The sequence below is a fragment of the Scomber japonicus genome, chromosome 3 (assembly GCF_027409825.1).
Source record: "Scomber japonicus isolate fScoJap1 chromosome 3, fScoJap1.pri, whole genome shotgun sequence".
Taxonomy (NCBI): Eukaryota; Metazoa; Chordata; class Actinopteri; order Scombriformes; family Scombridae; genus Scomber; species Scomber japonicus.
Genome location: NC_070580.1, coordinates 348,654 through 365,388, shown reverse-complemented (window position 1 = coordinate 365,388; position 16,735 = coordinate 348,654). Strand labels below are relative to the sequence as shown.

Here is a 16,735-nt window from a genome sequence, read left to right as displayed (position 1 = left end):
ACACACACACACACACACACACACACACAGCTGGTGGAAAGAGTGGTGACTGTGTGTGTTAAGCCAGTAGTGATGACAGGTGGGGTTAATTAAAATTAATGAACTAACTAACCAGCCATCTACTTACCGTCTTGAACCGTCTCATCACAATGAACAATCCTTTAGTGGCTTACTGTACAACAAGCACATCATATGACATGTGAAAAATAAGGAAATGTATGTGTACGTCTTCTACACAGCCAAACTAGAACTCACAACAAGCGATCAATAAAAATAATTAAGTCATGAATACAGAAAAATGGTTTTAAAAAAAGGTAATCTTTTAACTCTTACCTCTCGTAGGATGTTCCGTGTCAGTTTTGACGCAGTCTAAGAATCTCCTCATAAAAAGTGTCTATACCAAATGTTGAAGCACAGATGTGTTTAGAAAGCATCAATAGTTGATCTGACTGATCAATAAATGTGATTAAACCTTGATTCATGTTTCAGAGAGCAGAGAGAGTGTATTTTTGAGCTTTTACACCACTAAACATCTACTATCACACAATATCATGTCCTATTTGACCTCAGACATGAAAATATAACATAGCAATAATGATGTAAATGTATTTAATGTAAAGGTAAAATGAGCAGAACTTTCTGGAAGTGTGGGGTTTATTGTAGAACCATTAGAGCCATCAGTCTTCACTGCTACATCATAAAAAGAAATCTTATTACAACTATGAACTATTCATTTCACTAAAACACAAGGCAATAGATACAGAGATCATCTGACCCAGAACAGCCTCAATGGACAAACATGTGGAGCATCTAAAGTAAAAGACATGTAGGTGTTTTTACAGCTGTTAAATGTCAAAACCTGAACAGTATATTGTAAATGATAATAATAATAATAATAATAATAATAATAATAATAATAATAATAATATATTAAATAGCAGTGGAGAATAACTAATTACTGTCATACTACAATAAGATATTAGATAACCACAACAGAGTAAATCCTGAAGTGAAAGGGAAAAGAGACACACTTATGAATAAAAAATCCCAAATTAATATATTTTGGTTTGTTTTCATAATAAGATTCTTGAGTTGATTCCATATTTTTGCCCTTTGACTGTGGATGCTGTGCTATTTGCATTACTGTAACTCACATTCTTTTTGTCACTTCAATACTTTAACCAAACAACATTGACTCATTCCCTCTCTGCTTTTTATTTCAATGATTTATTTGGTTTGCGGGGAAATGTTTGAACAGGGAAAAGAGGTATGTGATTGTCTATAACTGATCTTGATGGCATATTCCCCATCTCCTACCCCACCCTTACTGTAAGTCCTATGCATGCACTTAATGATACGGCTATTGTTGCAGTGGATCATTAATGTTTCCTTATCAACGACGACCCAGAATCCCTTTCAGCTTGTGATTTACTGCTAAACAAGTGCTTGTTGCAGTTTTTCCTTTTGACGAGGAAGAGAGGCAAGCACTAAGACTTACTCATTAACCTCTGCCCAACCTAGAAAACAAAGTGCAGAGTTCTGAATGTAATTATTTCTCTGGAAAAGTTCAACTCTATACCTTGTTTTCTCAGAGTTTATCCCCAATCATCTCTGAATATGCCAGCCTGTTTCCTGTGTTTACTCATGTGTCATTTATTCTACCAAGTCCAGTAAGTGAGCTCGGGGGAAGAGAAACCCATTCCTCTCCATTGGACTCCTCAGCACACACAATGGAGGAAATGTGAGGCATGCCTTGTGTGATCAGAGATTACATGATTACCTCCCTTGCATTTCAATAAAAATACATTACAGTGGTGCTCACACAATGTTCACACACTGGTGAGATAACCTAACCAGCGTTAGACTCTGTCAATTTACTGGAATGAGAAAATGAAACTGACCAATGCCAATGTGAACACAGTCACACCTGAAGCTTGTTTTAATTCACTCTTATTACAGTTTACATGTATGTGATTCTGATGCTGGTTATCACTCATCCTATTACTAACCCCCATTTTGTGCCACTAATCTAATCATCAATTTTAGATTTGAGACTTTCTACTTATTATTATGTTTGACTTGCAGAGAGGTCTTACACATGTTTCTTCATACTTCTGTACTGCCTGCCACTATTAATAACAGTGTTGGTGAACATTACTTATAAAAGTAACTAATTACATGTACATTACACAGTTACTGACATTAAAAAGTAACTAATTACATTACAGCATTACCTTGTGAGAACAGTAACTGGTTAGAGTACTTTAGTGTTACTTTGTAGTTTACTTAGTTTTACTTTATAGTTTTACTCATGTAGTTTTAGTCCAGACCTCCTTTAACCCTCCTGTTGTCCTCAAGTCAAGGAAGGAAAGGAGGGAGGAAGGAAGGATGGAAGGGAGAAAGAAGGAAGGAAAGGAGGGGGGAGGAAGGATGGAAGGGAGGAAGAAAGAAGGAGGGAGGAGGGAAGGATGGAAGGGAGGGAGGAAGGAAAGGAAAGGAAGGAAGGACAGATGAAAGAAGGAAGGAAGGGAGGGAGGGAGGGAAGAAGGAAGGAGGGAGGGAGGAAGGGAGGGAGGAAGGATGGAAGGGAGGAAGAATCAGAGGGGGAGGAGAGAGGAAGAAAGAAGGAGGGAGGAAGGAAGGATGGACAAAAGAAGGAAGGAAGGAAGGTGGGAGGGAAGGAAGGAAGGTAGGAGGCAGGAAGGAAGGTAGGAGGGAGGGAGGAAAGAAGGAAGGAGGGAGGGAGAAAGGAAGGAAGGAAAGAAAGAAAGAACAGTCAAAACAGACGGGTCAATTAGACCTGGGAGGACGACACAAAGGTTAAATATAATGAGTGTAGTGTCATCACCCATCATCTGTCTATCTTTATACTCATAGCAGGAATGACACACACAATGTTCCATTTATAGTCTTTATTGTACAGCCTTATATAAAAAACTGTAAAAGTGTCTTCTCAAACATATGACCAACATACAAGTTCTAAAACTACATACAGGCTACAGCCAGCGCTGTCCAGCTGTGCGCTGTCCAGCTGTGCTTAGCTTGCAGATGCTTCTTCAAGTTTGAAGTAGAGTTCTTCACAGTTGACAGGATCTTGTTACTCAGGCACAACTTACAATGTTCTTGCCCTTATTTCCTCCCACAAATTCCAAATAATGTGAATATTTCCACAATGTTGAAAATTTGTGGCTGATTTTCTTTTCTTGTGGTAAAAAGGTAGGTACAGGAATAGTTTATTAAAAATAATAACAGATTACCTTTTTGAAAATGAAAAAACTGAGTACTTAAATTGCATTACCGCCAACACTGATTAATAATAATAATGATAGTAGGGTGGATTGGTGTAATATGGGACACTTTTTGCAATTCTGACATGTGTACCATACTTCTATATGAATCCGGTACTCACTATATCATGATGAACTCCTCAAGATGTTTCCTTGTTCAGTCAGAGGACACATTTTAGACATTGTACTCAAGGCAAAATGGCACATATAGAATTTGTGGCTTTGCACTGATCTATGGCGCATTATTTAATGTTCAAATACATCACAGACATAGTTTTATTCATGCCTTACACCGTTAACATTGATTCTTCCTTCCTCCCTTCTTCCTTCCTTCCTTCCTCCCTTCGTTCCTCCCTCCCTCCTTCCTTTCCTTCCTTTTTCCTTCCTTCCTTGTTCCTCCCTTCCTTCCTTGTTCCTCTCTTCCTTCCTTGACTCGAGGACAACAGGAGGCTTAAATCCTATGTAGAAAAGCTTTAAAACAAATTAGCACAAATCTTTGACGTTTTTTTCTGTAGTTTTTTTAATTGTTGAAAATAACGTTTTTTTGATGTTACTAGAATGTAATGATTGGTGTAAAAGTCTCAGAGGTAAAAATGATGATTATCTGAGTTGCACACACTGGGTCTACCTTCTAGACTATTATCCAACACCCAACTATCCAACGCTAAGAGTTCCCATGGCAAGTGCATGAACCCCCCCCCCCCCCCCCCCCCACCACCACCACCACCCACCACCACCATGTAAGCCCATGGGTACATTCACATTACAGTGTTGACAGCTTGATGTGAATGAGCAAACACCATGGGTCCTCAGGGGTCCCTCTTAAGAGGCCACGACAAGTGTGGGGGCGCATGGAGGAAAGCCAGTTATTTGATGTGCATGAGAGTAGTCCGGTCCCTAACAGTCACTCCACTGCGTCTATTCAATGGGGATATATGAGCATGGTGCAGCTCGCTAGTTTCTTTCTTCTGATTGACTGGCTGAAGGAGCTGCGGGTGAGTGTTTAAGTAGCTCCCTGCCATGCCTGTCAAGGAGCTGCTGCTGTTTCCTCTGTGGGCCAACAGAAAAAAGCGTGTGGTGTTTTTTTTTCCCATGCCAACCTCTGTTTTTTTTCTACTCTGAGTTGTGAAGAATCCTTCCCTGGAGATCACACAGTGAAGTCATTGAGGCAACAACTTGATTTCATATGGTGAAAAGTGAGAAGTAGAGCCAAAAGCCTTTTGAAATAGCTCAGTGGAGTTACATTACATCTCCAACCATTATGGTAAATGAGATCCAAACTATTAAAGACCGTGTAAAGTGAATTCAGACATTTTCTTCTAAACACATTAAATAGGTCATAAATGTATTTCTAAAAAAGGTGTAAAAAGCATTTCAACCATTTAGATTTGAATTGTGGAGCTAGGCTTCACAAACTGTGTTTCAACATTTCTGTGTTCCCACCCTGCTGCTGTAGAGATATAAATACATTCAGCACACACTACTACTATTACAGTCTACAGTTAGCCAGTTAGCTGAGTTAGCCACCGAACTAACCGCAGAGCTAGCAGCCGAGTTAGCCGCCGAGCTAGCAGCTGAGTTAGCAGCAGAATGTTTCGTCCATATTTCTGGTGGAAGTGGTGACTTTAATTGACAGGTGACACTTGGTAGGGGGCGGGGTTTAAGCGAACTAGGCGGCCACGCCGACAGTGTTTGGGAGCAGAGAAAGAGGCTGATTTTTACACAACTTTGAAGCCTAATTTCATATATTTGGCGATTTTTTTAATCATTCAAATTTGGCAGGGTGGTTAACAACACACTTTTCTGTGGTATGTCAAACTCAGAACACATATTTATTCTTACTTTACACAGACTTTAACTGTAAATTATTAAAACTGTACCCATTGAGAAGTACTTATACTGTATAATGTATTCCCTTTTTCTAATTTGTCTCTTTTCTTTCATTCTCAACCTCTTCATTTTCTTCCACTCCCTGCACTCTGCCCCTCCCCTCTCCTCACTGTCTTGCCCTCTCTCTCTGGCTGAAGGCCTTTGCATGGTGGTCAGACCTGATGGTGGAACACGCAGAGACCTTCCTGTGTCTCTACTCGGCCGACATGGACGCAGCTCTTGAAGTTCAGCCACCAGACAGCTGGGACAGTTTCCCTCTCTTCCAGCTGCTCAATGACTTCTTGAGGATAGACTGTGAGTGGGGAGCTATTAAAAGGAAAACCTTCAACATACAGCATGGGGGGGACTGAAGTAGCTGTGCGTGCCTGACGGTCGCTCTAACGGGTCCTGTAGTGGTTTGGAAGTGATCAGACACAGAAGATGTAGGCCTGATGAAGGGGGAATGAAATAGGAAAATCTGAGTAATTAGTAAATAATATATGAATACATATATTGCTGTTTTTAATTCTTGGGTTTATATGGAGCACACATGGGCTTAAATGGAGTCAAAGTACCAATTAAACCCATTTTATTCATCAAATATCTTTATTTTATATTCCATATGAATGAATTAATATATTTTCACATGAGAGATAAAGGTTGCTTTATAAGAAATGGTCTCTCTTATGAATCATGTCAGTATCCATGAAAAAATGCTGAGCTTTGAAAACATTTGTTGAATCAAAAAGTCATCAAATCTGACAAGTTACATTATTTTGATTAAGTAATTGAAATAGTTACATTACTTATTACGCTTAAATAGAGTAACTAGTAATCTATAACCTATTATGTTTCCACAGTAATCCTCCCAACTCTGTTACCCACTAGCATAGGTTAGCAGAAACTGTAGCATGTGATAATTAAAAAACAGCACATGCATTAGACAAACTGTACTACTGTATATGTACAATACAAAAAAGAAACAATGATGATTTAACATAATCATTTTTACCTCACTTTTGTTCAAATTTGTGCACCTTTCCTTCAATTTTTTTCACCACAGGCAGCTATAGTACCCACTATATATGTTTGCTAGTGTGTGTGTGTGATGACTACTGATCTCAAAACATAGCAGGACTCCAGTTTTTCATTCCCCTTCAGCTTCTTGTTCCTCGTGTCATGAAGTCATATAGCTTCAAGATAAGCAGGACATTTTGGACTTTATTGACTTTGTATGCAATTTTGTCAGCTCAATTTTTTTGCCCCATTATACATTATCTTCAGATATTATAATTTAGTGCAGATTACAAAAAATAAGTCAATATGGATATACTGTATATCACCATATGAAAAGACTCAACATTTCTGTTGGCTCTAAAGAATCTCTTAACCCTCACATACTGTTCATATTCTGACTCATAATTAGTCTCTACTCCAATTCACATGTTCATACATGTTTAACTCATCTTTCTGTTTGATTCATCTTTTGGGGAAAAAAGACATTCACAATCACTGTTTTATAGTCCAGGAGAACATTTATAGAATATGATGAATACAACGTTACAATGTTTTAATAAACACAGGTCAAACTTGTACATTTACATATATAAAATTATGTATCAGCTGCACAAAAAAAAGCATTTTAATTCCATTTCTTTAAACTGTGGGTCACATTTATAACAGTTAAGCTAATAACAATGTGTTTTTACAAGTCTTAATTATTAAAATGGTTCAAAACAGTATGAAAAGTTTAAGCTGAAAATTTCTGAAAGTAAATTCAGAGCCTGAAAAATGACTAAACAGAAATGTATATAAAGTTTAAATCTTGTTTACAGCAAAGAAGTGTATATCTTGGGTCAGTCATGTTCATATGTTTAAATCCCTGATTTTGAACATTTCCTGTGCATATTGGCACCATGTCTTGCATCATCAATCCATACTTACTGTATGTTAGCACGGCTCAGTGCTAAAGCCAGCATGCTATTATGCTCAAATGACAGTGTTTAATTAACACAACACAAAGTACAGGTGGGGCTGATGGGAGTTCTGTCCGTCTGCAGGTATTTGATCATTAACCAAAGTATAGATGAAATGTTGGGGAGGCAGAATAAGTCACATAAACATGTAGATGGAGCTCTGACTCCTCTGGCTACTATCAATGTTTCTACCAAATGTCCTGGCTTTGGGGAATGGGTTGTCTGTTCCTAAAGGACTGCCATATAATGGGTTAGAAATAGCTTTATCTCCCAAGTTTCCTATTTCCTTACCAAATAAATGTTTCCAGCTGGATTAGTGTTCTTATAATACAGCTTTATTATTATAATCAATCATAAAAAATCAAGACCATTTCTAATGAATGTTTACAGCTGCTGTCGAATGTGTGTCGTCTCACGGCCCAGAGCGCTTTACATACTAGACTGTGTGCCTGTGTGCCTGTGTGTGTGTGTGTGTGTGGGGGGGGGGGGGGGGGGGGTGTGTGGGTGTGTGTGTGTGTGTGTGAGAACAAGGCCAGGAGTGTGTGACTGAAGATAATGGTCAGGTCTTGATGTTGGTTGCTGCAGGTCAGTCATCTCTCTAATGAAATGCATGCAGTAGCCTGCAGGAACACTGTGGAGCTGTCCATGGTCCTGTAAAAGATACACTTCACTGTTCACAATGCGGACTCAATCTGCAGGCCGCTAATTGTCCCTGAGGAATGTTTCCCCTTTTCAGTTTGTCAGCTGGGAGTCAAGGAGAAGGCAGAGCGAGGTCCACTCATTCAGCTCAACACAGACAACTACAAATAGCTCGTTATGCTCACTTGTTAGTGTCATCAAATTGGCCTCTTTTCATTTGCTATATATTGTCAAATTGTGTGAAAATGGAAATTGAAGTGCATAGCAATGGACATAGCTACAGCAGCCAGCAGTTAACAGAGAAAGGAAATGAACTGTATCCTGCAGGCAGTAACATGATGAGTAGAATAACAGACATTTCCTTGTGTGCTACAAATAGAGTTCATTCATTCTGTAGGTAAAATAACCATTTGCTCAATCAATATGTTAAAAAGTGTGAAATGACAAAAGCAAAAATCTAGGCAGTGTTGGTTGTCTTTACTCTCATGGGTTAAATGATTTGACTGAAAAACAGCTGTTTAGATTTTCACTAGTTTATGCCTCATCTGTAGATTGCTTCCAGACACATTTCATTCATTTTCTTTGTCATCAGTAATTTAGTTCATCTTACCAACAAATCTTCCAAGTCCTTTTCATTGATTTGAAAGGACATTTCTGGTATTGCTCTATTTTTTTTATTTTTATTATTGCCATCAAATCTCAAGAAAAGACAATGTGACAAAGTCCGTCTCTCCTTCTGACTTTATTATTTACTATTTACTGCTACATGTAAATCTCTCAGTTATAATTTACAAAAATAGACTCATATGTTCCTAAAACAGCTGACCAATGTAGTTTTCATAAAATCTAACTCTAACAGGGGGGAATATGATGATTAAGACATTTCAGCCTACTTGTTAGTTCAGTTCATTGTTGGTTTGGCTCTGGATTAGATTAGGCTTTAATGTGATCCTGTGTTCTGTATGGTTTTCATCTTTATAACACAGGAGCACATCAGCAATGTATGTGACAGTATACATCAACAGTATACAATGACAAAAAACTGATTGTATAAGATAGAAAGTAAGATATAAGATAAATGAATCTTAGGCTTACAAAACAGTTCATTTTAAAAATACTTTTCAAGAGATACATTGTTAATCCTTAGCATGTGTCAGACATCCAACACTTCCCATAATGCACCAATAGCATCTTTTTGTTAGACCCTCACTTCCTGATAAACATCCACAGCTGTCAAACCTCACTCCCCAGTTAGTGATGGAAGCTGCTTACTACTACTACTTCTATACTACATACTACATACTTCTATACTACATACTACATACTTCCATCCTACACACTACACACTAAACGACCAGGTAGTAAGCTGTTTAACACAGTCTGTTGTGGTGCAATTGGGACAATGGAAGCCACAGCTCTAGAGTAAAACCAGTTTTTCAGTCTGTTGGTCACAAGCCAAGATGACTATGATGACATGAGAGTAGATGTTTTTGTGATGATGCTGAAGATACAAAGATCTAAACAGAATATGATCCAGGCATATGGGGCCCTGCCAAGTATTCTTATACAATGTGTGTGTATTTTCCATTAATCTTGACATGATCCACTGATCAACATGACATCATTGTGACTTCACCACGCATGATTTTTCACACTTGATAAATCTCCTTCAGACCCACAAAGCACATTAAAGGGACCCTTTCCTTTGTTACATTTTACATGTTTTTGTTTAGGTTAAAATGCTATTTATAAGGTAATAGCACTCTAAAATGTTAGAATACATATAAAATTCCTTTTATTTTTTCCTAAATTCAGTTTTTTCCATTTTAATGTTTGTGAATTCTGTTTTTTGACCTTTTACTCTTATTTTACTAACAAAAACAGTGTGTTTTTGCAAAACAACAGTTCACCTGACACATAGAAGTCCTTGGGGAACTGCTTGGCTCTGTACTGAGGGGGTAGTGTCCAGTTTTCAAAGTTTTGAAGACAGAGCCGTGGTGAGCTGCTTCGCCATGCTTACATTGTTTTGAAGGGAGATGGGCTCAGTGTGTGGAGGGGGCTTGTTGTGCCACCCAGATTTGCTTCCCTCTGTGCAGTTTTCCCCAGATATATGTTCCTCTTCCACACGAAAACAGCATTTCAGTCAAATTATGTCAAATTCCGCGATATTCCACATTAAAAATAAATTCTGTTTTAATTGGCCAATTCCACGATACCGTGTTCGCGGAAATCATAGGGCCCTACATATGGTTCTGTGACCAATCATATCATTTGGTCTGAATGGGAGTGTGGGAGTGGGACATAGCAGGGAGGAGGGGTTTGTTGATGTTCAAGTTTTTGCTGTGTGAAATGCAAGAAAGGTAAGAGTCGCTTTAACCACTTAACGCACGCTGTTCCGTCTACGGGACGGGACGGATGTTAGGAGGTAGCCACACGTTCTTCTGAATGTTTTAAACACCAACCCTTAAACATAGATATTCATTCCATGCATTGTTGGAAAGCTTAGATTGTCCTGATTCATTCAAGACCACTCACGACTTATATGGTTGCTCACAGCCGTAATAGTATTAGCGATTAGCTCGGCTAGCCCCTGAGCTAAGTAAGAAAAGCTATAATGCCTACATACCTTCAAAGTCTTCCCTTTATCCACAACGATCATCTTATGACTCAGGACTTTCTGTACAGCTCGCCAAGTATCCATTCTGCTGAAATATGAAATCCGTTTCCATAAAACTGAAATACTTTCCTCAATATGTCAACATGTATTTAGTCCAACACGTAACGTAATAACACAAATAACAAACCATATGCGGTCCGTTTACGTCATTTCCTGACCTGCGCGTCCATCTCAGAGTACACGTGACTAGATGTTTACGACCGTGAGCCTCTCCTGCTTCTGACGACACCACACACAAGCCAATCAGTGTTTAGGATTAGGCAGTACATGTCTCCAAAGCCAATGAGGACATGTGACCGACAACAATGTCTGTACACATGTCATTGTAAAGGCAAACCTATGGGCGAGTAAACAACCCCATCATTGTAACCTCTGCCACTCTTTGTCAGTAAGTCACAGAATCACACAGACACTTTTACAAGAATCCTGAGAGTGTTTCCTTTCCAATGATACCAGACACATCTCTGAGTCTCAAACTATGTGGGATCTGTGCTGCTCACAACTTGGGCATGTCGTTTAGGCTAACAACATAAAAAACAGGGGCTTGTGTTAAACCACCGTCTGCACACGCTGAACGCTACTCAAGACTAGTAATCTGACATTAATGTGTAAAATTAGCGGAACGTCCCTTTAATATTGGATAAATACAAAGACACTGTGCAGCTAAACTAGAACTCATCATCCTTTCTTCTCCCAGTGGCTGTCTACCAAACAAAGCATCAGACCACTGTGTTATTGTGCAGCACAGTAACGTCACAGTGATGTCACCCCCCCACCCCCCACCCCCCACCACTCTTTACTAAACCCTACCATCACTGAGACATCTTTTCCACAGAAGGTCATTTGCTTTGTTGCCCCACAGCGGTGCACTTATGTAGCAGTAAATAGCCTTAGCACCAGACAGGCGCCAAAGTCGGTTTGCCATTGGAGGAGTTAATGAGGTCTAAAGCAGAGTGGTAGCTTAGGCCACGGCGAGCCCTGCCAACACACTCCTGGACACAACACATCCAAGTGGACAGCAGCCGCTCAAGTGGCTAATTGGAAGAGTGGCAATCAGGGAACACAACAAACATCGCACCTACTGTGTATCATCGACCTTCAACTCCCAATGCCAACACACACACACACACAAACACAAACACACACATACATGCTCAGAGGGGGAGAGAAAAACAAAGAGAGAGAGGGAGAGAGAGAGGAAAAAGCAGACACGCTGCATGGAGCCGTGAGGCATCACATTAGCACACACTGGCCTCCATTTTATCTCCTGTGGTCTTTGTCAGTGTTGTCTTTTTACCAGTTGGGAGCCGGCGGAGACTGGAGGGAAATGTGTGTGTGATGGTTCGGATTTAGAAAACATACCCTGACACACGCCGACCTTTGTTTAGAAAGATTGAAAAAAAGTGGATATGCTGTGTCATTCATGCTAATGAAGAGTCAGTGTTAGCTTCTTGACATGTTTCATTTGCAGCTTGTAGGACAGGTTTGTTCTCTAAAAGCTCTGCTCTGGAGAGATCAACACAATATTATTGGAGTGCAGGAACCCTTTTACTGTTAAAACAGCTATGTAGTGACTTTTAGCACTACTGGAGGCTAATGGATCCAATTCGTCTGACGTGTACGCAGGTTTCAATTTTATTTCCTTTACATGAATGTACAATAAACAAAACAGAAAAACAGCCCTTTGCTCCTGAGCACAGTCAAAACCTTTGGCTGTGTTCGAAACCGCATACTACATACTACATACTTCTATACTACATACCACATACTTCTGTACTACATACTAAATACTTTTATACTACATACTACATACTTCTATACTACATATTTCCATCCTACACACTAAACGAGCAGATAGTAAGCAGACCGTTTACACTGTAGTAAACTACACGATAACCCACAATGCATTTTGTCCCTACCTGAGCTGAAATCATCAGGCTGGAGCTGATTTCATTTTAGCTCTAACTCTGTAAATATACCACTTTATCCACATGTCTAACCTTTTAGAAAGAAAGTAAAGTAGCTCTTTAGATCCACAATGTGACGCTAATTTGTCCAAATAACACCTGTTTAAAGTCAAGTTAGCCGTAACGAGTAACACACTTCCTGTCATTTTCATAAAATAAAATACCTGTTGCCTTTAATTATTAAGAAAACCATAACCATAGAATTGGTGCTTTTATTTTGATGCGAACATACTTCAAGGAAGTGAACATACCCTCGCTGTAGCTAACTTGAAACCACTGAGGTGGTGATCTGTGACTTTTGTATTTTGGGTTTTTTTCAGAAGTTACGTTGCATCTTGGGTAATTTGAGTGTGAGTAGTCAGCTCTTGATGCATACTCTGCATTTCTGGAGAATCTAGTAAACCAACCGGGAACTTCTCACATACTCTAAATCACATACTACACAGTTGAAACACACTACATACTTCAAATGACGTCAGAGTTAGTAGAGTAGTAGGAAAGGATGAGGTTTCTAACAGACCCACTTTCTCACCATCAGCACACACCTGGCTTGATTGGCATGACCTTTTTAAATGTGGCCAACTGGCCTTTTACTGTGCTCCCCCTAGTGCTTGGGAGGAGTAGTACCACTCAAATGAAATCAAATATATTTAGCTCCTACAAGCTAAATATGCATGTTTTCAACAATACTACATGATCACATTTCCATAACTCTACAGTACATTGAATCTCAGGATTGGATAATGTGATATTATTTAACCCTTACATACTGTTCACGTCAGATTTGACCCGTTTTGACATTTGACTGTAAAAACACCCAAATGTCTTTTATTCTGAAATTTGACTTTTCCTAAAGTAGCCCAAAATGTACAAAAATGAAATATTTTAAATGTTATACATACTGTCATTTTACCTTTACATTAAATACATTTACATCATTATTGCTATGTTATATTTTCATGTCTGAGGTCAAATAGGACATGATATTGTGTGATAGTAGATGTTTAGTGGTGTAAAAGCTCAAAAATACACTCTCTCTGCTCTCTGAAACATGAATCAAGGTTTAATCACATTTATTGATCAGTCAGATCAACTATTGATGCTTTCTAAACACATCTGTGCTTCAACATTTGGTATAGACACTTTTGGATCAGCTGGCAATTGGCTTTCACAGCTGTAGATACTTTTGATTGAGCTTGTGCTGATGTGCCGGTATCACTGCCAGAACAGCTGTTTTCTCTCTGCAGTCTATTACCTGTTTAACAAACACCTGCATTCTATATTTATACTGTGTAACAGGTGTGTACAGGAACTATTTCTATTGGCAAAATGTGTTTATATCATTTACTTATTACTTGCATCTACATTTATTTATATTCTGATAGTGAAATCATTATTTAATTACCCAGAATATGATTAGAGTTTCAGCCTCACATGTGTCTGAATGAAAATGAGGACAAATATATCAATGTGTTTAAAATGTGTTTCTTGCTGACAGACATAATAAAAGTTAATGTGTGAAATAACAAATCATGAAAAGAACAATCTTTCTAATAAATGAAGAAAATTGTTTATGGTTCTTTTGTTGATCAGAATAACAATCAACAGATTTGTAACTAGATGTTGAATCAGTAAATGCAATGAAAGACTTCTGTGAAGAATTGTCACTCATAGTTCTTCAGAGATCTTTCCTGCTCTTAGATCCTTGCTCTCTAGCCAGGCCTTTAAAACAGCTGATTGGAACCATATTTTTGGTGCAGTGAGGTTGAGGAGCGAGAAACGATCAAATAAGAGAACTGAGGTGTAATCACAAATGATCACAAGCCTTCCCTCCTCTGCCCTTCCTCAGATAACCTGTGCAACGGGAAGTTCCACAAACACCTGCAGGACCTGTACGCCCCCCTGGTGGTGCGTTATGTGGACCTGATGGAGTCCTCTATTGCACAGTCTATTCACAGAGGCTTTGAAAGAGAATCTTGGGAACCTGTCAAGTAAGGACGCTTTAATTTACCAACCTTACCTTTATCATTCAACTGCAATAGAGACTATGTAAAGCTTTTTCATGAAAATATTATATCATTATATTATATACAGGAAAATAAATGTGAACTAAAATGTAGAATAAATATAATCCACTTTTGCAATGCAACACTATAGTTTATAACAATTTTTACATCATTTGTCAAAACTTATCTAGAAAAAAAAGGTTGTGTTGAGGATACGTTGTGCTCAATATTGACTAAATGCTTTAAAAATTAAATGTAGAAATACTCCGAAAATGTTCTTTTCATTTGATGTTTTAAATGAAGTCATTATTAGTATAAGTCCACTTAAATACACTGTAGGTGACCAAATATTTAATATTTATCATTCTTTTGTGGTTACACCATTTGACATTTCCAGGAGCATTCAGTCTGACTTTTGGTAAGAAAATGGTGCAAATGTCATTTCAAATGATAAAACCAACAAAAATACTAAATGTACATTTTAACAAACCTGATGCTGCTTTTAAAACTAGTTTTGACATATTTTGGAATTGCTCATCTTGCCAACCTGCATTTGTCACTGAGCCATATATGACTTATTATTGGAATATTTCGTTCAGTTTGCATTTTTGACATTATTTACATAAACTAATATTAAGGAATATTTCAGTATCTGAATTATAGCAACATACACATGCTTTCCATAGTTTTCTTCATTTAATAGCACATAGTAATCCAGTTATCTTGAAAATAAACTGTAGACTATACATGTAGTCACAGACTCGTGACATGTAGACAAGTGAAAATAGCTTCTCTATACTATCAGCTGATGTAGTAGTTGTAGTAGTCCATACTAGATAATATACTGTATACACTGCCTGTTTTAGTGCAATAATGTATCAGTTAATGCTGAAAGAATGTATTTTACTATGTTGTACTAGCAGGAAATGAAACAAGGTCTGCACTGATAGACGTTCAACTATATTATGATTTATTTTTATTATACATGTGCAATACATCTACTTCTACACAAGTGCAATTCAAGCATCTGGCATCTGGCTGTATAAGGACTAAGTACTGCGTTTGTTTGTTTAAACTGCTTGAGCTCCAGTCAGGCAGTGCATGTACAATGACAATCAACTATTCTATTCTATTGGAACTTAACTAAAGGTGAATAAGAGTATATGTCCAACTAACAGATGAATCTTAAATCTTGCCCTCTCAGTTTTAAAAACATTTCATCCAACGTGATTGACAGTCACTGATTGGTCCTAAATTCTGGTGTTTATGTGTAATCATCCACAAAACACGCTTTGGTTTTTCAAATGAATCTGAATTAAATTGGTTCAATTTAGATTTAACCTTACACAGAACGTAGGTACAATGTTTCCGTCCTTTTCAAACAATGTTACCGTCACTGCCGTAAAGTTTCTAACCAACTCGCACAACCTTTCCTCAAAAAGTTTGTGTCTCACTAGAGCTACGTATGGAGTAGTGACAGCAACACTGCCCCCCCCCCCCCCCCCGGTTTCTGGTGGTACTGCTCCGTTTGGTCCGTATCCGTAAGCTTTATGGAAACGTGCAGAAATACGGACAAAATGAACGCAGAGCAGGGACAGAAGGTTCCGTCTGTATCCGTATTTAACGTTGAGAATAAATGGGCCTTAAGACGGTAGAGAATTCAGATGTGATGCTGGCTTTACAATCATTGAAGCCAGCAGCTGCTCTGTGCCACTGGGATGCCACACTTTACACACGGTTTCTCACTTCTCTGTGTCTGCTGTGTGTTGCCTTGTGGGACAAACTGTGTTCATCAACAGCACACCCAGAGGAGCAGTGATTTTACTTTTGAAGCATTTTCCCAGGATACCTTATACAGTCAAAACACAGTGTTAGTGTGAGTTAGAGTGTTCAGTCTAGAGTTTGTCATAGTGAGCTGGGAGGAAGTTTAGGATTTAAAGCTGCTATAACAGGAGCTATAACAAGGTGTATATCTTTAGCTAAAGTGTGTAACTCATCTTCACGTTTTTGCTTTGATTTATTTCTTTTTTTTACAACTCATTTGCATGAGCTTTGAATCTGTGTCTTTTGTTTTCTCTTATTCTGTTTTCTCCACAGGAGTATAACAAGCACTCTGCCCACTGTCAACCTCCAAATGCCCAAAGTACCAAATCTAACAGTGCCAAGTGTTAACCTCCCACAAATGCCCAGCTTTTCTCCACCCAACTGGATGACAGCTAATAATGACTCAAAGTGTGTATCTGCCTTGTGCAGCCTGAGACATGCATCCATGTCTTTGGCATGAACGTGCTATCTAAGTCACATGACCCAAAGC

The 16,735-nt window shown here is 38.5% G+C and overlaps 1 protein-coding gene across 4 annotated transcripts in view; it reads left to right on the top strand.

Annotated features, from left to right (window-relative positions):
* cadpsa (Ca2+-dependent activator protein for secretion a) overlaps positions 1-16,735 on the top strand; it is a 205,896-nt gene that overhangs the window by 140,051 nt on the left and 49,110 nt on the right. For 2 of the 4 annotated variants that reach the window (XM_053316689.1, XM_053316690.1), the window contains 4 exons: positions 1,259-1,267; positions 5,315-5,471; positions 14,265-14,406; positions 16,519-16,653. In XM_053316689.1, the coding sequence (XP_053172664.1) occupies positions 1,259-1,267; positions 5,315-5,471; positions 14,265-14,406; positions 16,519-16,653 (443 nt within the window). The remainder of the gene's footprint in view (positions 1-1,258; positions 1,268-5,314; positions 5,472-14,264; positions 14,407-16,518; positions 16,654-16,735) is intronic. The other 2 variants (XM_053316687.1, XM_053316688.1) reach the window with 1 other exon arrangement.